Source organism: Phycomyces blakesleeanus (genome assembly GCF_001638985.1).
Source record: "Phycomyces blakesleeanus NRRL 1555(-) unplaced genomic scaffold PHYBLscaffold_35, whole genome shotgun sequence".
NCBI classification, from domain to species: Eukaryota; Fungi; Mucoromycota; class Mucoromycetes; order Mucorales; family Phycomycetaceae; genus Phycomyces; species Phycomyces blakesleeanus.
In genome coordinates, this window is record NW_017265165.1 from 90,111 (window position 1) to 117,635 (window position 27,525).

Here is a 27,525-nt window from a genome sequence, read left to right on the forward strand (position 1 = left end):
CATAATTATGTAAAGAATAAGTCATGCTAGCGAGGATATGTGAATATACATTATAATAACAATGTTTTTATTGATCAAGAGTAAGAAAGAGTATTATGTTTGTAGTTCACAAGAGATATTGCATATGTATGTAAAACTGAATAGCCTAAATAGAAAAAAAATAGCTTAATAAATACATGCTATTATTTTCTTAATAGTAGTTCTTATCTACTTATATGACTTTCAGGATACTTTGTGAAGCGAAAGAAAACAAAGTGTGATTATAATGTTAAGGAGAATTTCTTTATTTACTTGGTATTTTTTTTTAAAATAATAATAATAATAATAATAATCAGTAGTGTGAACATAAAGATATAGAAATATATTCCCCAAAGAAATATAAATGTTATCTAAAACAAGGTAATACTCAAATGTATTCAGTGTTGGTACTATTCAATGTATCTATTAGATAATACCAATAGGTCCTTGATAGAAATATGCGGTAAAAAATACGCAATAAAAATATGCGATAAAAAACATGGAGCTTTTACTGAAAACATGAAACTATTTAATTTTCATATGAATTTGTTTTGATTTATTCAAAATAGGCATTTTACGCCTTCCGTGCTGCGCCATCCCCATTTTTTTTCATATAAGAATCGATACAATTCTCAATTTCCTGTTATCCCTCCTCTTCCTCCTGGTTTCCTTTCGGTGGTCCTTGGTTTCCGACACGGTAAGAAAATTGTCTTTAAATGCCTATATCCTTCTATCCGTATAAGGTGCATACTGATATTTATTATGAAAACGCACCCCAGACACGGTTTCTAGCTAAGTTCCAAAAATGATGTCCAGTCTAATAGCAGGTAAAGTATTATACAGACACATACAAATTTTGACACGGTCAATATACTAACTACAGCACAGTGTTTTCTTGCGCATGTTTTTTTTGTCTTCTATGCCCAGCTTCCATTCCACTGTAGCCACGGAGAGGTCCTTCACGTCAAGTTCATGTACCAGGTAAGTAAATACACACACACAGATGCTTTGACACGATCACCACACTAACTATGATTTGATGTTTTCTTTCTTTCATCACAGTGTCCAGTGTCCAGTGCCGTTTTGCTTTTAAGCACAAGTACTTTTTTAAACCCTACGCAGTTATCTGCTAGGTAAGCAAACACACACACGCTTTGACACGATCAATACACTAACTATGATTCGACATTTCTTTTATTTTATCACAGTGTCCAGTGTCCCGTCCCGTCTTGCTTTTTAGCACAAGTACTTTTCAAGCCTTCCGCTGCTGTTTACTAGGTAAGTCAACGCGTACATACACACATACTTTGACACGATCAACACGCTAACTATGATTTGATGTTTTCTTTTTTTCTATTGCAGTTTCTAGTTCTGTTTAGCTGTTAACCACCATTCTTTTGATGGTGCCTTCATACCATGTATGGTCCACTGAGTGGTAAGTCAATATATACATACTTTGACTCAATTAACATACTCACTTTATACTTTTATATTACTTTATTCTCTTGATAGTGTTCAAAGTATGCTTATGGAGAGGTGTACCGAGAACCAGCTCAGTATTTTACACCCTTCGCAGTTAACAGCTAGGTAAGTAAACGCGCACACGCGCACACACTTTGACACAATAAGTATATTAACCTTATACTCGATTTTTATTTATATCTCTACTCTTGGAGTGGTCACTGAGTACCTCGTATTCTATCGGTCACGATATATCAAAAGGAATATACGTAAACATTTTCATGCAAAATGTGTATATCATGGTCTTTAACAGTGAGTCTCCGGGCTCTTTTCCAACTCGCTCATTGTAGACGCCTTATTTATAAGGCTTGTCTTAATATGAGATTCTGGTTTTTTTATTGAACGCACTGCACTCTTTGGCGTCTAGTCATTGAGTTCGCTCAAGGTACCATGGCCTAAAATTGGTCCGTACTTTGAGCGATTCTACCTGCATTTACTGCAGTGGAAAAGAAACCAAAAGGGATTCCGTCTTGGACTTTATTGTTTGAGATGGAGAAGCTCCAATGTTTGAACCGGAGTAGTCTTTTGACTGCTCTGGATTGTGAACTAGTGAACTGCTTTTCCAGACATACCAACAAGTCAGTAGCCTTCACTCCCTGGAAAAGGTTACTGGAGGGTGCAATCCCCTCACCTTGTCTTGAGTTCTTGTCTTTGTGTTAAGTAGCTTCCGATGAGTCGGGTTGTTTTACAAACTCCCTAATCCTGGTGAAAAGTTTCATCGAAGGCTAAATATACTTATAAAAAACCAACTGAACACAAGTACCGTAAGGGAAAGTAGCTCTTAGTGTAGAGCATACTGGACGTTAAAGACCTTCCTGAGCCACTCATATGAAGGCGAAAGCCGGATGAAATCCACGTCAGTTTTTTCTGTGTTGTGCGGCACATAACATGGAGAAGACTGAGGAACGCAGAGGTAGCTTTATGCTATTTTCTTAGGACGTTGGATATTGGCTCTCCAGATTTTGTCCTTTGGGGCATGTCAAGATTGTCACAGAAAGGTGCAAGTATAAGGGTGTATCACCTGGATGCGTAGAGTTTTTTAAATTCGTTGAGCACCTGGACGTGAGGTAATACAGGTAGATTCCCAGCAGAATCGACAGATTACCCAGTACAATCGCCTGTATTTTACTGCTTCCTGTTGAAATGATCCCTGTGCTTTTCAAGTCCCTCATTGCTTAGACTTTGATACTTGTAACCCACGCTCTGGTAAACAGAACTGGACATGAGGGACGAACCCGAAGCAAAGTTAAGGTGCCTAAGTAAATGCTATGCTGTTCACTTGGGTGTCTCAGACACCTGTCCCGAGCAGTTTGGCATTAAAGCATTTCACCGATACTTTGCCGTCATGGTAAATTTGATGCCATGCCGAGTAGGCAGGAATGAGGGTTGTTGAGAAGCTTGGGTGTAAACTTGAGTGGATCGGCCTTCAAGCGCAGGTCTTGACAAAAAAAATCTTTATTTTTACTTTTGGGATTTATCGGATATACTTTAAAAGTATATGAATGAATATTTTAATACAATATTCAGTATTAAAATCAGGTCGAATTTTCTTTTACAAGCAAGGTATGTATATGTATAGACATGTATAAACAATGGGCATCATATTTATTAAGTTCTAATAAATCAATAATACAACTTCTTTAGCATTCTTGGTTTAGCCGATCTTCTTTCACTTGCCAACTCATGCCTGAAAACATATAAATACAAAGGTATAGTTTTTCTTTAAAAAAATCAATAGTTTTATGACCTTTCATTAACCTTTCTCATCTCATGTATGCAATTAAGCATTGACATTCAATTAGGCATTGCCACGCAATTAGGAATTGACAAGCAATTAGGCATTAACATGCACTTAATATTATAAACACCAGTCCGAGAATTGTTTTATTCCATATAGGTAATAACCGCCACCTCGTTAAAAGTTTTTGAAGATTAACCTCTTTTTTCTTTTTCACTCTTCTGATGGAATATTCTTATGATATCTCCATAAAGCTAGAATCTGGACTACTTGGCAGCCTTACTATTACTATAAAATTATATCATTTCTTTCACTCTTATCCAACATTAAACTTTTGACAGGGATCATTATCTTCTTAGCAAATAGATTCGCTGTCTCTATCTTCATTGAGAGCTCACATAAATAGAAGAATCTTCATTAGTGCATTAATTAATTGCGTGTGTCTTTGAACTTCCATATGACCCAGACATGTCCTATCTTTCTAATTCTTTCTTTGTATCAATTACGCAAACAGATTGCTCAAGTCGTGGCCGCAAGAAGAATATACTTCTTATAGCTGGTGAAGAAACCAATTGAAAAACACAAAAATTGTAACAATCAACCCCAACAATATTCATCTATTTCTATTTCTCTCTCTTATTCATTATTAATTATCCAAAGAAGCATAGTTTATTCCAAAAGCTTGGTAACAGCTTAGCAATATCTTACTAATTATCAAAATATCCATATAAACATCGAAAGATGAAATCAACAAAGACCATCCTTACAGAGCACTTTTTTTTTTCTTTTTTATCTTTCTTGAGAGAACAAGCTGGCAAAGGCCAAGATTTGGGCCAAGGACATGATAGAGGAGATCGATATCTATTCTCTTTTTTCTTTTAACCTTTTGGACCATCTCAACATATAACTCAATACTGCCTATATCACATTTTCAAATGTAAATAATAATGATTCAGAAATAAGGTGAAATATGTCCAGATTGTAAAACTATGCTTCTCTCATAATATGTGTACTCTTATAGCATTAGCTGATAATATGTTAGATTCTCAATCCAAAGGACTTTACCTTATAGGGGATTTCACCAGCTTTAGATGCTTGACTGTTGAATGTAGTGGTAGTTTAAGAACTATTCAATAACAAGCGATATCGAAAAAAAAAACTTTTGAATACCATTAATGTCTCTTGGTTGATATGTTTTCTCTCATATACGTCAAAATTCATATGTACAATACGCTTGATTAGAATACTCATAACTATAGTGCCCATGCCCAAATTCCCCACAAGTAAGCTAGACTTTTATAATTTTGTATTAAGATAGAAACTCTTACATAGATTGATTATGTCTTGTTCTGGACTTTGTACTTTATGTATTATTGATGGCAAAGTTCATATAAAAGCAAAATTTTGTAAATCTTGGCCAAGTCACAGCATTGGAATATCTAACCTTTTTTTGTTAGATGCTTGGATGCCCAGTTTTCATTTTTTTTGGAGGTTCGTCACAGCCAATAATTTTTCGAATTAAACTACCGCTACATCCAGTAGTCAAGCATCCAGAGCTGGTGAAACCCCCTATTTTATATATTAAAATAATTGGAATCGATTATTCACATACAGTTATATCTTAACAGAGATAAGATAATAGTAAAAAAAAGATCTATTCAAAACTCTGATAAATGAATATCTGTATTACCAGGTACAAAGAATATACTATGAAGCTACACTACTAGTGTTTAAACGGATCTAAATTATGTGTATGTTAAGTTACCCTGGATACAAATTGAGCTATTCTTGAACCATACTAGTTAGGCGCAAAAGATGGAATAAATAAATAATTGGATATAACAATGTGGAATTAATAAAAAGGATTTTAACCAACATGCACACACATATACATATAAAAAAGAGCTGGAACAGAAAATCTATATGAAGGAATATGGCTATTTATTGGTACTTTTTTTTTTTAAAAAAAAAAAGAAAACTCACTCCCGATCTATCGAAAGATATATCGAACTTTACCAGATATCCTTTTATCTTGCAAAGAATCTACTTGTGCAATATATGGCTATTCTTTTTTGGTGGTTTGTTATTTTTCTATTGGAGAATCTTGATATTCTTTTGCCCTTCCAATGAGATGCTCTATTTTGGTTCCAAAGATTGGATTTATTGACTGTAATTGAAGTCATAAATTTAATCTGTCAACGCGACAAGTAGAATGGCCCTATTCAACCGGTAAATATTGCTTCCAGCTTCCAGCTTGTGCGGCGGTAGTGGTTGGGCTATTTTAAAGAATTAAATGCACCGTCCAATTACCACTATTTCTTCTGTATGTTTTTTTTTTTAAAAAAAAATTAATTAATATTCTTAGACCTTGTCTAACACACAAGAATAGAAAACAGGGCATTTTCTTGTCCCACTTTAGTGATATTGATGTTGATAAAAAAAACAGGCCAATGCGAGGGGCGGAGTGAATATATCTTTTTTTTTTCACAATCGTTTTATTTTGATGTCTAGAACTTATGGTTAAAGATATGATAAGGAATGGCGATTAAATAGGTGGTACGAATGACAAAGATATCCATCGAATTTTCCCAGTAATTCCGTTTAACTTAGCCACCAATGTACCAGACTACATGCTTACACAGAGAAGGAAGGAAGGAAGAAGAAAACTGTGATTTGGTTGGTTGGTTGGTTGGTTTTATAGCATTAATTTTCAAATGAAATACTTGAAATTTATAATTACCAATCTTGCGTAGAACAATGGTATGATCAAAAATGTTATTTTTAATAATTAACTAATGTCTTAAAGACAGCCTTCCACGCAAACACGCACACATACTCGTGCAAGTTCGAGATCACTTCTTTTTATGTACGTTTTCATAAAGGTTGGTTTGAAAGCCCGGAAAAAATCGATCTTTCCGTCCTCCGAATACCCAAAGACATCTTACCTTCTCCTCCGCTGTGACGTTTTGTTAATGAGGATTATACACTAATACCAATGAGTCTCGTCTGCTTTTTCCCTCTCTCTCTCTCTTACGCTTTTTTTCTGCACCAGATTCATCTACTTTCTTATTTAGGCTATGCTGAGTCGCCGTAAGCCAGAGTACGATCATCCAGACGACGACGAAGAAAGCCATCTTTGTGTGGATCAAATTCACACATATGGTGTACATCCTGGGCACGTCACAAGAAATAGTCCGTTCCAGTCCTCTCGATCAAGCATTAGAGAAGATAATGGGTCTTCGCGTGGAAACAGCGACTTGGACGAGCCTGACAGGCTAGCCAAACGAAAGAAGAAACGTCTCCAGCAACGCCACCAGTCTAGACCTCGACTTGTTACTCAGATATCAACAATCATGCTAGGAAATAGTAAACGACACTGCGAAATCTCTCCAGATCTCGTTTTGCCATCACTGGATCCAGAGTAATGTCAGCATAATTAGGCTGTGATCATTGCTCAACTCATCACCATTCCTTCTTCTTCCTTCGAATAGTGCACAGGAAGTTGTTGAATCTGCTCCCCCTCAGCTTACACCTGACCAATGGTTTGGAAGACGTTCTGCTGTTAATCTTAGCACGGTTCGATCAAAATATAGATCTGGTCGTAAACATGCTCGGTATGGAATTGTTATCAAGTTTTGAATATTATTTAATTTACAATTCTATTTATTTATTTTTAGTGAAGAGAAAGAAGAAGTCTTTAGCGTCAGAAGCACAGTCAAGAACATGTTTAATAACAGCCATTATATTTCTGCGGCAAAAAGAATTTTGTTTAGCAACAGCAGCATTGTGTTATTTGTAAGAATTTAAAGTTTCTTATTTTATTTTATTTATATATCGCAGGGTTATCGGAGTAATAGCAATACTGAAAAGTTGAGCCTTTTTTTTTTAATATATATATATTGATAGGTCAATTTGGATTTGCTAGTCGATATTCTGTTCTGCTTGGCTTATCTCGTAGAGATGAAGCAAGAATCAGATGTTGATCTAGACCCACCGTGGATGTACAAGTGGCGCTCCTATGATCTTTGGTATGAATTCTTAATGTTGTGTCAAAAAATCATAAAAACCTAATTATCATCATTTCGGGTTGCGCCAGGATATTCTGCCTCTGTCTAACAGTCTGGAATACAGGATCATTTTTGATGCGTAAGTTACTCAATGGTAACCTAAAACTCTAAAACTATAAAACTTATTCTGTTGATATTATGTAGGCGTTTTTATGAACGTACATCCATTGTCAGTCTTCCTTAGTTTCCGATTCTTTATTGAAATGATGACAACCATCCCATTTCTTGCTTCAAACTTTGTAGAACATGGGCAGTATCTCTATGGTAAAATATAGTAATACTATCCATTAAAACATGACAATTTATTTACTACTGGTTCTGTAGTGCCATATTTTTTACGTAGCTGGGTATTACTTTTACGAGTCAAGAGCTGGATGAAGATCAAACTTAATCTTCAAATGACGGGTAAAAGTGACAGGAGTACAATCGGATAATAAAAAAAAAACTGTCTTTCTCACGGTTACATAATAGATAAACCTGTTGATGCACTCAAAGCCAAATTGATTCAATTGATCATCACAATTGCTGTACTTCTCTATAATGGCATGTCAGCCTTTCAATATTGTGAAGTGACATTTGGAACAGTCAACTACACCATTCTGGAGTCCCTGTAAGTATCTTATTTGACTAGCAAACCAAACAAAAAAAGTGTATATTGTTAAAAAACATATATGTGGTGATATATTTTAGTTACGTTGTAATGGTTACTCTGTCTACTGTCGGATATGGAGGTACGTACTCTTTACTCATTAAACATATATTACCTGGCTCACCTAAATATATAATCCTATATTATTATTATTTTGAAAAAAAAACACATACATATAGATATAACTCCAAGCACTGAAGGAAGCCGCATTGTCATGATGCTATTGATTGTAATATCTTTGGCTGTTCTCCCAAGCTTATTAGCAGATTCGCTTAGCACACTCCGGAAGCGTCAAGGTAATAATGACAATATAACTTTTATATAAGCAAGGTCTTAATGATATGTGTTTATAAAGATGGTGGCGGCTCTGTTTCAAAGGGCACATTGCCTTTTATCTTGATCGTTGGTACATTTACACCAGAGCAGGCCAACGACATTTTGGACGGATTCTTGAATAGGGTATGTTTTGTCGATTAAAACACGTATATAAAGCTATAAAATCCTTATACTCTTATATTCTGTTCAATAGGAGCATATTGATACACATCTCAATGTTGTGTTCCTCGACATAAATCGTCCAACAGAAGAATTAAAGCTGATGGAAAGAAATTCAATGTGGGGGCACCGAGTTCAGTTTCTTCATGGTTCAGTTTTGGTAATTACTCCTCCTTTTTTGTGTGTTATTTGAAAAGAAGATTTACGTGATTTTGGAGTATGTATTAACATATTACTTGATTTACAGAATGAAAAAACATTACAACGAGCAGTAAGTTTTTACCTTTTTTTTGTTTTTTTTTCTGTAAATAAAGCTTCTTGACTAATATATATATATATATATATTCTTATAGCAAGCGCGTTATGCAAAAGCCATCATCACAATGTCTGGTGAGTAATTCGCTTAAGCTTATTTTTACTTTGCACAATGTCTTTACACATCATTCATTAGACAATAATACACCTGAGCCAGCAAAAGAAGATGAACGCAACACAGTCAGACTGTGGTCTCTGTACTGCTACACGACCATTTACAACGTACCGATATATACGTACAATCTTTACCCAAGCACAGCAATATATCAAAAGGTTGCAAAAGAAATCATCTGTCTCCGTGAATTCAAGCAGTATCTGCTTGCCATGAATTGTAGATGCAGAGGTGCCTCAACTCTTCTCACAAATCTGCTACACCAAAGAGAACCTAGAAACAAATATGATGAGCCTTGGCAAGCCCAGTATGGTAATGAGCAGCTTGCTTTTATGTCTTTACCATCTTTTGATATCCATTCTTAATATAATCTACACAGATGACGGATCATGCAACGAGATCTATGTTGCTCCTCCAGAAGATTGTCTAGTTGGTCTTACCTTTGGAGACGCTGCATGGGTAAGATAAAAAAAATAGCAAATTTATTTATTCGCATTATTATTTTAACTTTTCTTCTTCTTCTTTTGATGCTGCCATCAGATCCTCTTTAAAGAGTTCCAAGTGATTTTGTTTGCCATCAAGCTTGCCACTGAAGATCAAGACGATCATATTATGTTGAATCCAGGTGAAAAATATACGATAAGAGCCCAGGACCTATGTGTCTATATGGCAGAAAGCGCACATGAAATCAATGATATAAGAAAGATGGTAAACCAGAAAAAAAATGGCTTTAGTATAATGATATATATTATGGTTCTCATCCACCTATCTCTTACTTTTTTTTTTGGTGTGATAGACTACTGTCTATGCTTGGAAGGCTGTTAAAGCCATGCGCAACAGACGTTCGGCAAATAAACCTCCGGCATTCAAGTCCTTACTCAATCCAAACAAAACACTCAACAAGAAACTGAAGCATTCATCATCCACAGAAACTATGGTTTCCCATCATTCTAGAGTTTCCAGTACATCTCACCCTGTTCAACAAAATTTCTGTATATCTCGCCTTCCTTCTTCAAAACATGCCCTACTGACCGGAAACCGAGCCCTCGTGTCCCGGCTAGGAACAACAAATACGATATCGGATGAACAATTGGTTGAGGACAATTCGTTACCTCTCTGTTACTTGTTGGAAGAACCGGCTACCTTAGATGACTTGGTTATTAAGTCGGCTGACGGAATGGACGGACACATACTTGTCTGTCTTCACAGGCGTGTGATAAATATATTCAAATTTATTTATAATCTGAGGTAAGGCAAGAATGATAGTACAAATAAATAACGTTTGTAGATATGATATATATACATATATATATATTAATGTATGTATTTTAGATCACCTTACATGAGACCAAATGAACTTCAAGATATAATTCTGCTGTGTGCCACACTTCCGAACAAAAAGACGTTCGATCTCATCAAACAATTCCCGAGAGTATTCTTTATGGTGGTAGGTTGCACGCACTTACTTTTTTTTTGGTTTTCCAAGAGGCGCACTAATACGTATTATCTAGGGTAACTGTAGACACCCTGATGACCTTTTGAGGGCAGGCGTGAAGAGGGCAAAGCAGGTGGTAGTTATGAGGTAAAGGAGTGTCTATAGAACACAACAGGCATGAAATAAAAGTACTAAAAAAACCCCCAACTTCAATAACCTTTTATTACTAGTGAAAAAGAAAATCTGGATCAATATGAAAAAAACTCTGATAGTCCTGCAGTGTAAGCTTATAATTTATTTATTTTTCTGTATTAAAAAAAAAGTTAATAATATATATATATATATATATATATATATATATATATGTACATTAAATAGAATGACTAGCCATATTATGGATCTACTACTTCAAGAACCAGCAGAAGGATCTTACAGGATTGTGAATCTTGGTAAGGTGAAATGTTTTATGAAAGCCAAGCCAAACCAACACTTAGCTTTTTTAATTTTAGTTGAGAGATCCAACATTAGGTTTATGCATCTATTAGAAGGAAAGGACGTCGCAGAAGAAATTGACGTGTTTTACACGCCAGCATATGCAGCTGGAGATGTGGTTGTCGATAGTCTGTTGAGTAACGTGCTTCTGAGTCAAACATATTATAAGCCTGATATTGTTTCGATTATCAAGACGCTTTGTGGTATGCCTGGATCACCCCACGTAAATAACTCTACATTTTCATCTGATACAACTATGGATGGACACTACGTGACAAGCGTAAAGATGCCGGCCTGCTTTGTTGACAAGCCATTTGCTTTTCTATTCGAGACGTTTGTTCTGGATTATGATTTGCTTCCTCTGGGATTGCTTCGTGCACCAAACGAAGAAATGGGAAACGAGCTGCCTTTTGTCTACACAAATCCGGTGCCTTCGCTTATTCTCAAAGAAACTGATTGGATTTACTTTATAACATCCTCTGAGTATTCTCTTTAGATAAATAGGAGACGGAAAATGTATATTTATTACAAAACATGTACAGAATTAACACTTTAGAGAAATAGAAGAAGAGAACGAAAGAGAAAGAAGGAAGAGAAATAATCATGTAATCGAAAAAGACAACGACGAATAAGAAAAAATTACTATACCCATTATCATGCTCTTCTTTTATAGACACAATTTTTTAAAAATATATATAAATATATCATCATTTTCCCCATCCTTCATCTCCTGTATATTCTTCTTTTTCGACCTCATAAAAGGATGTCATTCCAGCCTCAAAATGCTGCCCGACATGACAATGGAATAACCATTGGCCTTCATTGTCAGGTATCATGTCAAGAACCTCGAAGCTGACAGACATGAGGTCAACCACATCTACACGATGCCCATGATAGAGAAGAGTAGACCCATGCCAATGTGCTGTGTGGACATCTTCATCCTCGAGTTCAAATGCAATTACATACCACCTCACAGGTTTTCCATAAAATACTCTGAGATCAGCATTGTTATTGAACACATAGCTGTTTATGTGATACATCCGATTTGATTCTTCAAAAAGAGGATCGGTTCTCAAAGTTTCCAATGTGTCTAGACTTATCCCGGCTTCCTCGACAGATTCCGAAAAATAAGTCGACAGGCCTTCGTCGGTTGTCATCATAATGGTAAAGATCTCTTGGTCAATCCCCTGGGGCCTTTCAAATGTGCTCCCGGGTGACGGTTTTACTAGAGTACCTGGTTTGTAGATGACGATTGGACCTAAAAGCCCTGCATTGAGATCCCCGACCGTATTTGACTTGGAGGCATAAGTCCAGGCGACCGAGGACTGGTTGACAGGGAAATTGACATTGGATGGAATATTCCAAATGTATTGGTACATTAGGCCAGGCTCGACTGATTTTCCTGGTAGGGAATCGGTTTTTTTGCTTGTGTGAGGATGAAGACTGTGAGGTTTGGAAGCTTTATTGTAAAAGAGGATGCGCACCTGGTCCCCAGCTTGGGCTCGAATGATTGGACCCAGAGTACCCAGTCCAGGGTCGTGTGCTATTGGTACCTTGAATGCCGAGGAGGTGTATTGACGATATATTGCTTTATGATAGACTGCGCCTATTCTTGTAGGCGTCCTGACGGTGTAGAGCTTTGCTGGAGTGTTTTCCAAAGGCTGGTCCCGTAAATTATCCCATCCCATAGGAGCATAGTTCCAAACGATCTCCTCTGCAGTAATGTAGTAATTCCGTATGGTCCGGTTGTTTTCTTGGCCAGTAGGTGCGCAGTTTATTACCTGCACTGCTGCATTTAGCAACAATACAAGTAGAGTGATGATCATAAATAGATTGAGTGGAATGCGATTATGTATTAATCATCACATTAGGACACCTTTTTTGCCATCATAAAAGTCACACCAGAATTTAATAGAGAACTTATCCTCAGTCCGAAGATTGACCGTTGACTATAAATCTTCATCATCGGATACGAGGCTTAAACACTACCCTCTCAGTATTTTGTGTACTATAAATTTAAAATATTTCCTTTTGGGGCTGGGTCTAAGGTCAATCTTCGGCTGAAATAAGCTGAACGTTTTTTTTTATTGTTTATTAGATAATAGTAAGCTGAACATTGAATAGGTATAAGGATGAATGTGAGCCCGAGTGTGAATGACAGGGTAAAGGGTCAACTTATCTAATCTCATTAAGCTTGGATCCAGTGGGAAAAGCGGATGAACTAACCATGAGAAATTTAGAAAGTTTTATTATATATATATATATAAAGACCCTTTTGTCTCTTACGGAAACTCTCACACTGGATTGGTGGTATTAGGTGTATCTGTCTGTAGGATAAAGTTGTTCTCTTATGTTGACAAATTTGACTCTAATTTTTACAAGATAGCCAATACGCCAAAGTTAAACCAAAAACAGCGTACATCAAGGCTTATATGGGCGAAAGGCCATACCAATTGGACTGATGAGTAATAGAAAAGCTTTGTTTGGTCGGATAGGTTACAATTCTGGTACGAACGCTTCATCCTTCGCTCACAGGGGTTCACAGGGGTTCACAGGGGTCAGAAGATAGACTACATCTTTCAGGAAGATGATGCCTCATGTCATACAGGTGGTTATACTTGATGGTGGAAAGAGACGCACGATATCAGGGGTCTTGAGTACTAACCCGCTCAAAGCTCTGGTCTGAACCCCATAGACCATATTTGAGATACTTTTGAAACTAAATTTGATATCAGAACTGCGTTAATATTGCTGTTTAGTAGAAGGAAGTCCCGCAAGAAGAATTGGAAAAGCTTGATGTTGAACTTAATGATTGTATGTTATGAAATATGGGAAGATGCTGCCAATTTGCTGTTGTTTCCAAAAGCGACACAACGAAATACTACAGTGCCTTTACTCTCAAACTTCTTTTTTCAATGAACTGATTTCGCTTTGTTTTCCGACCAATTTTCTTTTGTATAAAGTCCATTTTTCGCTTTTTCTATTACCAAAGTTCGTTTTTATGCTCATACTTGAAAACTCGGATTACTGAATTACCGCAGCTAATAAAAATGTTAGCAAAAAGGCTCTTCACAGTTTTTCACAACACTCTATTAAAAAAAAACTTCAAAAACGCCTCAATGAAAATTCAATTTAATAAACCTTTGAGATTAAACACAAAAGTTGAGTTATGCAAAAAGTAAACTTTGATAATAGCAAAAGCGAACAATGGACTTGATACGAAAGAAACTTGAGGCTGGAGGCACTGTAAAATGTTTATTGTCTTACAATAAACATCTGTATAATCTGTCTTGCTGACCGAGTGCTTTAAACTTTGGTATTGATTTCATTATTATTCATTGTAATTAATCGTGATTTATTGCAAAGAAAGCCTAGTAAGACATTTGGATTAATTTTTAGCAGTATATCATATACGTAATATACACCTTTCAGAACCTTTTGGGATCAAATATTCTGGCCAGCCTAAGTTAAAGGAAAGGAAAGGAAAAGTGTATGTACGTCCAATTCCTCTCACCGTCCTTCTACTGTTATCACTACTTCTGTAGACGATGCTGCTTTTCAAGAGCATATTACTTTTCGACTTCGTACTGCTCGTACAGAACCTCCACTTGTTGTTCCTGTACAAACTTGTACTCAATCTACAGGCATGTCAATAAAAAAATTACTGGATACTTTTACTGTAAACCATAGGGATACACAAGAATTTGAAAAGACTGTTAGACTTATTCCAAGTAAATCTAGTGCATCCTCTAGTGCTTTAGTATATATGTCTAAGAAGATTACAGTGAAGCATTCGACAAATAATAATAATCTTTCGACATTCAGTATTCCACAATACTTGAAAATCATATAGGAGCCAACTTCAAACCAAAAACACTACGCTATCTCTTGAAGATCGGCTTTGTTAAATTACATCAGATTGACTAGACGCAACCGAGCCCATATAGAAATGTGTGTTGTTATGATCAATGAGTATCTTGCAAGTCAAATATGCCCCAGATCTCATATAAGAAGTACATCTAGTTCTCAACTGCGAATCTTGTAATTCTCGGTTTGATATAGATCACATTACCAGGCAAGTTGTCTTGGTTTTATTAAAGATTGGATTACTTCATACCAGCATCAGTGTTACTTTATGCGAAAACAATAGCCTCGACGATTCAATGAGGATATGTCTTGTATATCAGCAAGACGCCCCGTACTTAGGGGTAAGCTATGGAACTTAAATAATTAGCACCAAACTTTTTTTCTCTCAATCTTTGGACTAAAGACCAAGTTCTATAATGGCTGTACAGTGAAAGTTGGTTGGACTTAGTATTACTATTGGAAGAGGGAAGAGAATTTGTAGTGGGTCTAAGCCTATTTCATTTACTCTTATTTGCTTATTTGCTCATTTATTTATTTTTATCGATTATATTCAAAAGTGTTTCAATATTTTTTGTATCATTATTGTAAAAAAGCATGGATATTACAAATATGGTTAAAAAAAATAGAACTATTATTATTATTGAAAAGACACGAATTTCTCTTTTGGCTATTTTGCCCATTATATTAAAATAATGAAAACCGAATGTTGACCTGCTTTTAGTTTTGATCTTTGCACCTGTCTAACCCTAGCCAAACCTTTTCTTTTAACTTTATTAACTATAAATTATTTTATATATTTAATATACATGTGTCTGTATATATTGCAAATATGAGTGGGATGATGATTATAAGTATTACGGCGTGTAATGTGAGACAGACTGCCAAACACAGTTGAGTGATGACGATGATGTCCTAGTTGAGAAATAACACAGTGTATCTTTTGGGTAAGAAGAGGAAGGGGTGGGTCACTCGCCTGACAAAATTCCCTTTTCTTTTTCTTTTTTACAAGATTTACAGAAATAGATCAAATATATGTATATATATATATATAGACAGCTATACTTATATTATACAGTTGAACCAATTGATTTTTATATCATCATTTTTTTTGGGTGTAGCTGATTTTGGATAATAAGTACAAAAACGTATTGATAATGTGGATAGATTTTATTTTTTATTTTTCGAGGTGCCACAATTTGATGCTTTATTTTTCTTTTTCTGCCGAGTAAAAAAAAAAGAACATCATCATCATTATTACTATTACTATTATTATTACTATTATTATCAGCAGAATCAAAAGCAACAATTGTAACAAGTACAACAAAATACTAATAAAGCTCTGGTCCATTTTTTCATGTGCTTTGATCCCTTTGATTAAATAAAGGAATAAGATGAAATTTAGTGTGAGTGCCGGTGAATTACGACTGATATTGGTGTAATTCTATGATTTTCGGCTGGCACAGTGTTTAGCCATTCGTATCTATAATTCAATTCTGTATTAAAATATTGTGTGTTGTTGTAAATTATCTTGTTATTTTTAAATAATGAGGAATGTATTATGAAATTTTACTTTACCTATTTTTAAGATTATATATAAAAATAGAAATAGAAATAGAAATTAATAGAAATATTAATATTAACATTAACATTCTTCAAATTTAACAAAGTGAAAAGTAAAATAGGAATGGGGGGGAGGGGGATAATATTTTATGTTCTGTTTGTTATGATTTAGTACTCTGTAGTCCATCTGTTTTTTTTTGACGTTTTTGAGTGCTTGCCTTGTTAAGGAATATCTGTAACCATAACGTTCGTCATGATTTTACCTCTGTATTGGTTTTGAGTTCCTCGTGGTAAATGTTACACTGTTACAACACCCTTAGTCCTGGTCTCCATCCCCCACAAAGCCAAATGGTGCCATTACCAAAGAATCATAATATTTCTATAATTGAAAATCAATTCAATCACAACCTTCTTTAAATCTATTAATATGCCTAGACTTTTTTTTTTAAAAAAAAAGTAAGAAGACCCAAGCCCTGTCTGTGTACACTTTCTCCTTATCATCCCTTCATTCTGAAATGTTCCCTCTTTAGGCTTTATTCCATATTTACAACCCAACACTAATAAACTGCCAAGAAGTCAAGTCACGGGATACTCTGATAGAAAAAAAGTCAAGCTTCTTGATTGATTGATTGATTGATTGATAAATATATCACTAGGCAACTAAACAGTCAGGCTGTGTATGTTTATGTGTATGTAATGGTTACCATGGGAATAAATAAATCTACATTCTATAATACAATACAATGTGATTCGGAAAAAATAATTTAAAAATCAAAGTCGTCTAAGTAGTGTTTTCTGTAGACAGATAACCCAAAAGTACTTTTCCGGCCAATTCTCCGAGCCTTTCGATTGTATAACCACCTTCCTGAACAAATAGGACAGGTATATTAGCACAAGACGCACTTGTCTTGAGGAGTTTTCCAATTTTCGTGTACGTCAATGGGTCCACAAGTCCCTTTATCCCACCAACCGGGTCCTCATGCCAGGTGTCCAGCCCCAAAGAACATATAACGATATCAGCCTTAAATTCAACTATCTCTGGCTTGTTCAGGGCCTTTTCAAGATGGTCCAAGTATATAGCATCTGTAGTAGTTATTGGATCAAGTGGAATATTCAAATTGTAACCAGCTCCGTCTCCACTGCCAGTTTCTGTCCCACTTCCTGTAAAGTAAGGGTAATCGGGGCTTCCGTGCAGAGAAATATAGAACACGGAAGGATCATCATAAAAAATTGCCTGCGTTCCATTACCACTAGAACAAACACAACGTTCAATAAATTTATTTTGTTTTATTTTGTTTTTTACAAACACATAGAAAACAACAGAAAAAAAAACTTACTGGTGATAATCAACATCTACAATCAAAATTCTCCTCTTATTGTTCTTATTCAAAACAGCTGGCTTTGGCAAAGTTTGTTCTTTCTTTACTTTTGATAATCTCGCAAGTGCTTCCATTTCCCTAACTTCATAGTCCTGCAGGAATTTAGCAGCCACAGCAACATTATTGATAAAACAATACCCTTTTTTTTACAAAAAAAAAGAGATACCCAAAGTACATATTAGGAATATTATAATAAATCTAATAAATGATTTAGGTTTTATTACCTCCAGCTACATCATGAGCAGCATGATGTCCAGGGGGGCGGCAGAGAGCATAAATTGAACTAGTCTTGGCGGTTTGGGACTGTTGAAGAAGACGGTGGGCAGCAGAGAGAACGATTTGAGCGGAGGTGTAAGTTGACAGCCAAGTATCTAAAATAATATCCCAGCACAGATAAAGTCTGACTGATTAAAAACCCATACACACACACACACGGACCACCATGTGAGAGAATGAAACACAAACCCTTGTCAAAGGATACCGAGAGATCAAAAGAATATAGTCCAATACGGCCACTAGGTGTCTCTAATGCCTTCTTCTTCCATTCCTCGGGTTCAAGATGTCCAACCATAGAACAATGTCCGAATATCTCGCTCACAACTGTGTCTTTAGGAAGACCAGCATCGACCCAGTCTTTGTAAATTGTCGACAAAAAATCGACATACTCCCGTTTGTGGACAGCCAGAATTGGTGCGAGTGTGTAGTCATCTGGAGAGACGACTTTGAACTCAGTATTCTTATCAATGAACTGTTTAATGGAAACAAGACGAGACGGGGATTCTAGATTAAGACGTGTTGAGCGAATTGTTACGAACACACACACACACACACACGCACTCTCTCTCTCTCTCTCTCTCTCTCTCTCTCTCACATGCGTACAAAGATCACAATTTTGACTTACCGGTATACGTCTTCCATTCACCTCGTGTTAATTCTTTGGGAGGGCTGTGCAAAAGGCAGTCGTCACTGTATACTACTTCCATTGCTCTGTACCTTGTTATCGAACTGGGGAGAAGAAGGAGAAAAGCTAAACAAAACAAAAAGTAACTAAATAGTTTTACATGTTGGTGTGTGAAATCACATGACCGTGTCTATGTTCCTCCAATTACTAACAAACTTTTATATATCTTTAATAGCATGTATAATTGAGCTTACTAGATAGTTAGATAGTTAGATACGACCATCTATCTATCTATTTATCTAGGTCTTCAATGCAATAGTCCAACGCGCTTCTCCTAGCTTACTGTCAAACCAAGTCAGACCACAAATTCCGACTCGATCATATGTCCTCATATAGCACATATTACTTCATGATTGCTTGTTTTTTTTTGCATTTTAAAGATGTGGTGACTGTAATTGGGAAATGGTAAAAAAAGAAATAAGAAAGAAAAAATTAAATCGGAATCAAATGGAGTTTGTAAGGGTGTTTCAAGCGAGTTTACTAAATGTTCGTACTGAGCATTTCTTATAGGTTGTCCATATACCAACCACCCTGGTTGTTGGAACTAAATGTATTATTATTACTATTCTTATTGGCCAGAAATAAGTGTAATCAGTAGGTAAGTTAATTCATAAGGTTAGGTTATCTAAAGCACTATCCAAGACTTACTTTGCTTTTGCCAGCTATTCTTCATCTGATATATGTTGATTTAATCACCATTTTAGCTAGTAGCCCCCCAATAATGGAATATGCTTTGAATGGAGTGGTCAATGTATTTAATTTTTTTTTGTGGTGTGTGACTTTACCAGAGTAAACTTTGGCTTCTTTTTTTTGCACAAAAAACGATGTCTATTTGCTATCTTGTTTCTCTTATTGTTACACGGGGGGCAAAATCGAAACTAGTGCCCAGGGTGTACCCCATTACTGTCAGCTTATTTTTTTCCCTTTATGCTTTGGTGCTTATAACTTTATTAAATTATATGTTTTTACTTTAATTTGTGCTTATGATGGTGAGAAAAATTTATAGATTGTAGGGCATGAATATATAGGAATGAAATAAGATAGTAAAGAAAGAAAGAAAGAAAAAACCACTCTATTCTAGGTGTATTAGAGACAATTGGATTCATATCATGTTGTAATTGTTGTACTTGAACTTGACTGTAAATAAGACTGGGCAGGCAGATGAGGGGAGGGAGGCAGACTGAGCAGGCAGATAGGAAAACAAAAGGTAGATAGTAAAAATATGTCTTGAGAAGAAAATATAAAAAAAAAACGTGTGCTATAGATTTATGAATATTGAAAAGATTACTTGTATTTGTATAGTATTTTAAACAAAAAAAAATAAGATAAGAGTAAGAGTAAGAGTAAGAGTAAGAGTAAGAGTAAAAGTAAAAGTAAGAATAAGAATAGGAAAGATGCTAATTACACTGAGAACTTGTACAGAATGTGTTTCTCAAAGAATGAATGAATAAATGAAGTATATAAAAGTCTAAGGGTGCCATGACATGCCCTGAGTATGAGCTTGACCCATGACACTTTCCTCAGTTGCCCTGTCCAGAATCTGCTGGGCTGTGCGCTGAAGGTAGTTCTTCTGTAAATGGTTGATGGTTTGGAATTAGCTTAAATGACGACATTTGTGCAAAACAAAAAAAAGCAGAATAAGTAATTACCACAACAGAACATTCACAGTTGCTGTGAGCAAGAAGTTGATCTCGTAGGTAGAGAGTGTGATTGCGGAGTTTAGAAATCTGGGCCAAGAGTTCTCTATTTTCTTTCTCGCGTTCGACATAGGCGTTCTCGAGCTCAACCATCCATGCCTTCTTCTTTTGTCTACATTTGGAAGCTAAAGAAAAGAGAGAACCATTAAGTAAGATTAGAAAAAATGATAAAGAATTATAAGGTTTATTATTATTATTATTTTTTTAAAAAAAAAGAAAATTACCTGCTTGTCTGTTGCGCTCGAGAAATTTCTTGCGCACTTCGGTAGGCATAGAATCGTCGGAGTTCTTACGTTTCTTGCTTGCTCTGTTGTCAGGCTCAGAGCTGCCTTCACTTCCAGAGACGTCAGAATAGCCTTCCAGAATATCGTTCTGGGATTGATCGAGAGAGGCAAAGCCCGAGACATTGGCATGGACACTGGTGGTAGGACTGGCCGAAAGAGAGCTGGGAATTGATGGGATACTGCCAACCAAGTTAAACATCTGGTCTGTGGGACTAGTGGGATGCATTTGGGTCTGGATGTGGTGGTGACCTTGGTGGAAGTCTTGCTTGAGATAGTCAAATGTGTTTCCATTTGGTCCAAGGGGATGGTGGCCGTTAATATTCCAGAATGAAGTATCGAGTATATCGGATTGTTCCCCAATAGTAGGTGCTTGGAAAGTAGTAGGATGATTATCTAAAAAACAAAAAAAGACACACCACAAGAATTAATAAGTTGTAATCTAAATTACAAGGATAATTTTTACTCGTACAGTTGATCATTTTGAATAAGAGTTAATTAGTGAAGCTTTTGTTAATGAATTAAAAAGATAAGTGAAAGAAATTCTAATGCGAACAAGATTTATATAGAAAATTTTGGATAACAAAAAGACCGCTTTAGGTGTAACTTGCTGGATCAACAGGAACACCATCAATGCAGCCAATATGAATGCTTACTGTAATTAAATATATGTAATTAAATATATATTTATATAATAATAATAATAATATATAATATAATAGTATACATATATATATATATATATATATACTTGTACGTGTATTTACCTTTTCGTCCAAGACGTTCACCGCTTTACAGCTATTAATGATGTCATATTCTGAGGATATATGTTTTGGAGTAAAGCAAGTATGTATTCGATTGGCTGCCTCACACCAAAATACAGCCCACTCTCCCACAGCTCCTTTTGTCTGCCTGTCTGTCAGTCAGTAAATCAGTCGTAAATAGAAAAATAAAGCAGAAAGATATATATATGGTGTCTGAATTATACACATTAAATCCACAATATTTGTATTGTGTATATATATTTTTATATTTCTATTATAGTATAATACAGTACAGTACAGTACAGTACAGTACAGTATAATACTAATAATAATCACAATCATAGTATTATTATTATTTTATTATTATTTTTATTATTTTGGGGGTGGTCTGGTTTGATAAGAGCAGTAGAGACTTATGTATATGTTGGACAATCAACCAAAGACCTTTAATTTCCTTGGGCATGAACAAGCGTGATTGAAATGCAACTGTCAGTGGAGTCGTTTATATTTCCGTTTCGAAAAAGACTTGGTACAAGCTTGTATATAAACCCGTAACGCAATGGGAAAATGCTCGTCTTCATTCTTTCTCTTACTTTTTCACAAGCCCTGATCTTATGGCAACTACTGTTCATTTACCCGGGGTACGATATCTCCGTAATGGAGAAGTCGACCTACAGGATCAAACCCTCCGTGTTCCTATGAGTGATCAACGAACAACCAATGTTAGCCATCCAATCTATCCTACTAGAATGATGGCTTCTTGGAGATCTGACGATCCTCTCTCAGGATATCAGCAGCCATTGATAGACACAGTGTCACAGATTCCTCACCAGAACTATCGGCCTGTGCAAGTTACTACCCAAGCACAAACAAATTACCATTTGCATTCACAACAGACTATGCTGTATGGGCAGCACAGTCCCTATTTCCCAACCAACGACCTCCAAGAACGTGAAGTGCAACAGATACAGTACCAGCATATGCAACATGTCCAGATCCAACAGCAATTATACCAAGAACAACAAAAGGAAAAGAAAGTAGATCAAATTCAGTCTACACAGGATGTATCTCAACGAAAGACGCCATCTCGCAAGAGAAGACGACCTCCACACTCGTATGCCTCTCTAATTGCACAGGCAATCCTGACTTCTCGGAACCAAAAGTTGTCACTACGAGATATTTATGACTGGATCCAGGCAAAATATCCACATCTGTATGAAGCCAATGAAACCGGCTGGCAGGTAATGATATCCATTACGAGATGTTCTATTTTGGTGTTTACTAATTTAATGGTACAGAACACAATCCGCCACAATTTGTCCTTGAACCGCTGTTTTCGTAAGGTTCCAAGACTTGCCCAGGATCCATTGATTCGAGGAAAGGGTAGCAAGGGCGGTTTTTGGGCCGTAGACATGGACCAACTGAGTAAGACGACATTTGGACGACAGATTCTAGATAGTGGAATGCTCAATACAGTTTGGTCTATTCACAACGTACAGCAGCCCATGGACGATTTTGACTTTCAAGGGCTTGTGTCACCACTTTATCACAGTGCAATGGAAACTACCCGGTCGTCCGCTTATTCTGAACTTTTAGATCAAGAAAGGGCTTCTACAGCTGTTTTTCTTGCTCGTCTCAGCCAACCCTTGTCGGCTCTATCCACACCATCCTTCCAACAGAATGAAGGTAGTGTCACGTCTGACAGTACAAAAACATATTCCTTGCGTGACGTATCACCCGAATCTCCCGTCGCTATCCAGACACCATTGCTGTCCTCTATGCGTTTACATGAACACAAACTAGATTTGGAGTCAAATGATCCCCTTTTGCTCAATCCATCTCTTATGCGTGTTAATAATATTCTCAACTAGATAAAGAATAATCTATTGAGACAAGATCCCTGGTGGGTCTTTTATGTTTCCTTTCTCTCTATGATTTATACAAGCTAAAATACCCTCAATAAACAAATATACAAAACCAAATTAAGGAACTAAAAAAAAAAAGCCAAAAAGAAGGAAAGAAAAAAAAACTAACATCAAGAGTTCCCATAGCAATATACACTCCGCACAAGCCCAAAACAATCAATTATTACACATACACATACACACACAAACACACACACACACACACAAAAGCTTTTTTTATTATTATTATTTTTTATTAATATTTGAAATACCGCGTTCTGAAACGTCCAGCCTAAAAATAGATTAACAAAAGAAATTCAAAAATCAAAAATCAAAAAAATACCAAAAAAAAAAAAAAGAAAAACAGAAAGTTCTTTGAACAATAGACTGTATGGTTGTTATGATACTATTTTATTAAGTAATAAAGGGTTAATATTTGTGAAAATTGTTGTATATATCAACGTAAAAAAAAAGGGTCTGGATTGGAAATGAATCACCTTTTTCTTTGGCTTTTTAGATAACAATTAAGTGGTGAGGCTTAGGAGCTTATTGACATTCTCGATGCCACTGATTTTTTAGGTTGGTTATGTAGTACGAATAACCAACAGCCCAGGACCACTTAACAAATCTGGATACATAAACTGACCCGGACATTGGTCGAGCCTTTCCTGCCTTGGGACTTTGTGTTAAGGTCGGGTGTTACGACTGCAAGCTTGAGGTGCTTAATAGGCTTTCTATTGCTTGCTTGTTTATTAGCTTTCTTGCTCTCTCTCTCTCTAAGCTTATTGTAATAATAATAATAATAATAAATTTCCTGTTGAACGTTGATTAATAATCGAGATGTTCTCATTATTGCAATATACATATACTGTAACTCAAGGCGGGGTGTCCATTATTGTATAATCCTTTATTATTGTTAACAAGTACAAGCACAAGCACACAAAGTACATAACAGCACAGCACATGGAGAACAAATCCATATGATTGAATGGCTCATTTGTGTATTATCGATTCATTTTATTAATGTAAGCCATGTGGTACCTTGGTTAGTAGCTTATTCTCCTTGGCACAATAGTTTAATCTTTATTTCCATAGTGATTTTTTTATACATACTTTTTTTAAGGGACCGAGAATCAGGGTATTCTACTTGTATCCCATGACAACAAAATAATATTAAGTAATAATAATCAGAAGTTTCTGATAATTTTTATCATAATAATAATAATTGCCGTTATCATTTTTTTATTATTCTTATTTTTATTAGGGTAATAATTGTTATTAGTTACCTAGTTACAACTCACTAAAAAGAATTAACAAAAATAATAATAATAATACACAAAAAAGTATCTTGTTTAGTACATGTTGAAAATATGCCAGAAATTACCAGTTTTACGGTAATTCAACATTCAAGGCTTGTATCACACTAATCGTTTGTACGCAAATGATAGCGTGCAACACACAGACTCTATAATCCCTATATACACAATTTTTATATATGCTGTATTTTATTTTTAAAATAAAACAAAGGGCAGCCGATTGGTAGAAAGAAGGTGCCTCAAGTGTAGTACTATAATCGATTTGTCCCATCTTAGATGGCGTGGGGACAAAAACATTATTATTAGTTTATTATTATAAGTAATAAGTATAATTATTAGAATTATTGACTGTGAAAAAAAAAGAAACTTTATTCAACAAGTTTCACACAAGAATATTAGCCATTTTGTATACACTTTAGACAGTTAGAAATGCTCAAATCAAGGTATATACATATATATACAAATGTTTCAAAGTGTATATGCATATGCATGTGTATGTCGATGTAGATATCAACGTTGTTGGTGTGTGGGTGATTTATTTGTTACAAACGAATTACAAACAAGGTTAAATTTTTGTACACACAAGCACACAAACACACACACACACATATATATATAACTTATTATTTTAGTACACCGTTTTAACCTTTTTCACAACTTGCTTACCTTATTCTATGGTAGGATAGGATATAATGGAAGGAAATGGTATATGGCTGTCCTCTGTATTTTGATTTCCCCCCTTTCTTTTTTACACTTTTAACCAGTACATTTACAAATTGCATTTAGTATTGCTATACATATATATAATTCAACACGAACCCAAATACAAGTAGTTGTTTTGTTTTCTCTTTCTTTTATAATTTTCTTTATTTCTTTGATTGATAGGATCCTTAAAGATATCCATAAGAAACACAAAGACTTTAAATGGATATTCTATATATGAACAAGGTTTTTTTTGTATTCGGAGATATGGGTATAAACGTGTTGACCCCAATTTTGTCTGATCTTATAAAAAGAAATCTCCCTCCCTCCCCCAAATGTGGATAAGTCTATAAGAAATATCAAGATGAAAAGATATATAGAAAATGTGTAATGAAATGGAATGAAGTTATTTACTTACATAGGAACATCCTTACAGAAAGTATCTTTATTCAGTAAAAGTAAATGGTCTTTACTTTATTATTTGAATTGACTTTTGAGTAATAAGAACTGTGATTGATATACAAAAACAGAACAATAAGATAGTGATTTTTTTGTTTAAGTAAAAAGAAAGAAATCTGTATAGACATACAGATATGTAAGTATTCAGATAGATAGATATATAGATAGGTAGATAGATAGATAGAAGGATAAATGAATATATAAATAAATGACATTGTGTTCATGACAACTGCCTGGTTCACCTCTCCATTTTCATCTTTATAACATCATAAATGGTTTGATATCACCATATATAGAAGCGTGTTACTCTCCAATCAAGCCATGCTCTCTCTTTTTTTATATTTGTTCTATATTTGTTCTAATTATATTTCATATTCTAATTCTAGGTTGCGTCTAAAAGACGTAAGACCTTCCTTCCTACTGGTTCACTGGTACAATTCTAGACTTGTATTATATAACAAGGCATTTTCAATCTTACAAAAAAAGGCGAAATTTGTCCCCTCTCGGTCAGAAAGTAATTTCTTGCGCGCAATTGCCAGCAATATTGAAATATAGTATATACATATTCATTTTAATAAGGTCTTTTATATACATGTACACACACACACATATATATATATATATACATTTAGGCATAGTAAATAACAAATTTGTTAAAATAAATAAGACAAAACTGTACACAGAGATAACGATTTTGATTGTATTTCACAAACACCAATAGACAATAATGAATGTAAATCAAGAAAGTATTTTTTTTATTTTTTTTTCATTTCAGTGATGTTTATTCCCACAGCTTAAAACTATAAAGTAAAACAGAAATGACTATGAAACAAGAGCACAACGATTTCCCTTTAAATTGTTTTCCTTGTAGATATCCAACCCACAATAGGATATTTTAATATACAAGAAAACTTACAGAGAAAAATAAATAAATAAATAAATAATGTACATATATATATATTCAAACATTGAAACTTGACCTAAAGTTGATAGAATTTAACAAAAACTATTTTCTTTTTACTTTTCTCCATGTTGTTTCGTAAGAACACTGGATATTTAATATTCTATTATCCTAGCCAATAAAAGTGCAATTCATCGATCATTTCAAGGGCTAGACCTTGGCATTCTTAATATATTACCTTTTTCTATTTTTTATATCCTTTTTGAGAAATACGCTCATTTGCACACATTCGTCTATATTGGTATATTAATTACGCGTACAAAAATAAAAACAGCACCATCTATTTTCTAAACCAATCTTCCTGTTCTCTGTCTTCAAAATCAAGCACGCGATTGATACAAAAGCCAACTAGAAATTTCCACCCACGTACAAAATAGATATTTTCTATACCTTTTTATGCTAAATGTATTGAAAAGTGCCTTTATAATTTCCTTTCTTTGTTTTTCTTTTTCTGGAATTTTGACTTAATAACCTTTCTTCTACTTTATATACTTTATACTTATTTGACTCTTTACATATACGTAGGTATTGTTATAACAATATATATATATATATAATCTGTTTCAAAAAATCATTTGCTCACTTACCTATAAAAAAAAATGAAAGTACCCTCTTATTTTGTTGTTGTTTTTTTTGTACATTTTCCATATTCTAGTTTGAGTATTTTATTTTATTTTATTTTTACACGATGGGCGATTTTTCTTTGCTTGACAATGCTTCCAGTATGTGGGAACCTCGATAAACTTCTAGACTCACTGTCTAGTTTTCGCTTTAATCTACAAACATTGCTTTCTGATATTTCTAGTAAACCTACAAGCTCATTCTTTACATA

The 27,525-nt window shown here is 35.0% G+C and overlaps 7 protein-coding genes across 7 annotated transcripts; 4 read left to right on the plus strand and 3 right to left on the minus strand.

The window, feature by feature from the left end:
• Positions 1–476: 476 nt before the first annotated feature.
• On the plus strand, positions 477–11,338 carry PHYBLDRAFT_183824 (hypothetical protein; the record flags this gene model as incomplete). The annotated part of the gene is made up of 33 exons (XM_018438841.1): positions 477–481; positions 588–715; positions 798–845; positions 907–999; positions 1,081–1,151; positions 1,227–1,296; positions 1,381–1,453; positions 1,531–1,605; positions 2,476–2,537; positions 2,754–2,887; positions 6,352–6,698; positions 6,769–6,891; positions 6,955–7,072; positions 7,184–7,305; positions 7,374–7,423; positions 7,489–7,608; positions 7,669–7,749; positions 7,816–7,954; positions 8,035–8,075; positions 8,173–8,289; positions 8,349–8,452; positions 8,523–8,648; positions 8,736–8,759; positions 8,842–8,878; positions 8,940–9,227; positions 9,295–9,374; positions 9,456–9,623; positions 9,712–10,163; positions 10,248–10,362; positions 10,427–10,497; positions 10,581–10,631; positions 10,729–10,799; positions 10,860–11,338. Exons 7-33 carry the CDS (start codon positions 1,419–1,421, stop codon positions 11,336–11,338), a joined length of 3,630 nt encoding a protein of 1,209 aa, XP_018284549.1. The 5' UTR covers positions 477–481; positions 588–715; positions 798–845; positions 907–999; positions 1,081–1,151; positions 1,227–1,296; positions 1,381–1,418.
• Positions 11,339–11,549: 211 nt separating this feature from the next.
• Positions 11,550–12,668, minus strand: PHYBLDRAFT_67390 (secreted multicopper oxidase; the record flags this gene model as incomplete). Its single annotated transcript, XM_018441788.1, has 1 exon — positions 11,550–12,668. One exon carries the CDS (start codon positions 12,666–12,668, stop codon positions 11,550–11,552), a length of 1,119 nt encoding a protein of 372 aa, XP_018284550.1.
• Positions 12,669–13,432: 764 nt separating this feature from the next.
• Positions 13,433–14,769, plus strand: PHYBLDRAFT_152316 (hypothetical protein; the record flags this gene model as incomplete). The annotated part of the gene is made up of 4 exons (XM_018432886.1): positions 13,433–13,522; positions 13,605–13,656; positions 14,388–14,573; positions 14,696–14,769. 4 exons carry the CDS (start codon positions 13,433–13,435, stop codon positions 14,767–14,769), a joined length of 402 nt encoding a protein of 133 aa, XP_018284551.1.
• Positions 14,770–17,050: 2,281 nt separating this feature from the next.
• On the minus strand, positions 17,051–18,631 carry PHYBLDRAFT_152317 (hypothetical protein; the record flags this gene model as incomplete). Its single annotated transcript, XM_018432887.1, has 5 exons — positions 17,051–17,519; positions 17,607–17,787; positions 17,873–18,019; positions 18,114–18,428; positions 18,550–18,631. The coding sequence occupies 5 exons, from the start codon at positions 18,629–18,631 to the stop codon at positions 17,051–17,053; spliced, it is 1,194 nt and encodes a 397-aa protein (XP_018284552.1).
• A 1,446-nt stretch (positions 18,632–20,077) lies between these two features.
• Positions 20,078–21,069, minus strand: PHYBLDRAFT_152318 (basic-leucine zipper transcription factor; the record flags this gene model as incomplete). The annotated part of the gene is made up of 4 exons (XM_018432888.1): positions 20,078–20,179; positions 20,259–20,431; positions 20,531–20,983; positions 21,060–21,069. The coding sequence occupies 4 exons, from the start codon at positions 21,067–21,069 to the stop codon at positions 20,078–20,080; spliced, it is 738 nt and encodes a 245-aa protein (XP_018284553.1).
• Positions 21,070–22,451: 1,382 nt separating this feature from the next.
• On the plus strand, positions 22,452–22,763 carry PHYBLDRAFT_95353 (fork head transcription factor; the record flags this gene model as incomplete). Its single annotated transcript, XM_018443900.1, has 2 exons — positions 22,452–22,592; positions 22,650–22,763. Coding segments are annotated over 2 exons (255 nt in total), but the record flags the coding sequence as incomplete, so codon positions are not given.
• Positions 22,764–24,235: 1,472 nt separating this feature from the next.
• PHYBLDRAFT_67395 (hypothetical protein) lies at positions 24,236–26,287 on the plus strand (the record flags this gene model as incomplete). Its single annotated transcript, XM_018441789.1, has 7 exons — positions 24,236–24,280; positions 24,611–24,649; positions 24,991–25,014; positions 25,204–25,248; positions 25,696–25,731; positions 26,119–26,163; positions 26,219–26,287. The coding sequence occupies 7 exons, from the start codon at positions 24,236–24,238 to the stop codon at positions 26,285–26,287; spliced, it is 303 nt and encodes a 100-aa protein (XP_018284555.1).
• Between the last annotated feature and the right edge of the window lie 1,238 nt (positions 26,288–27,525).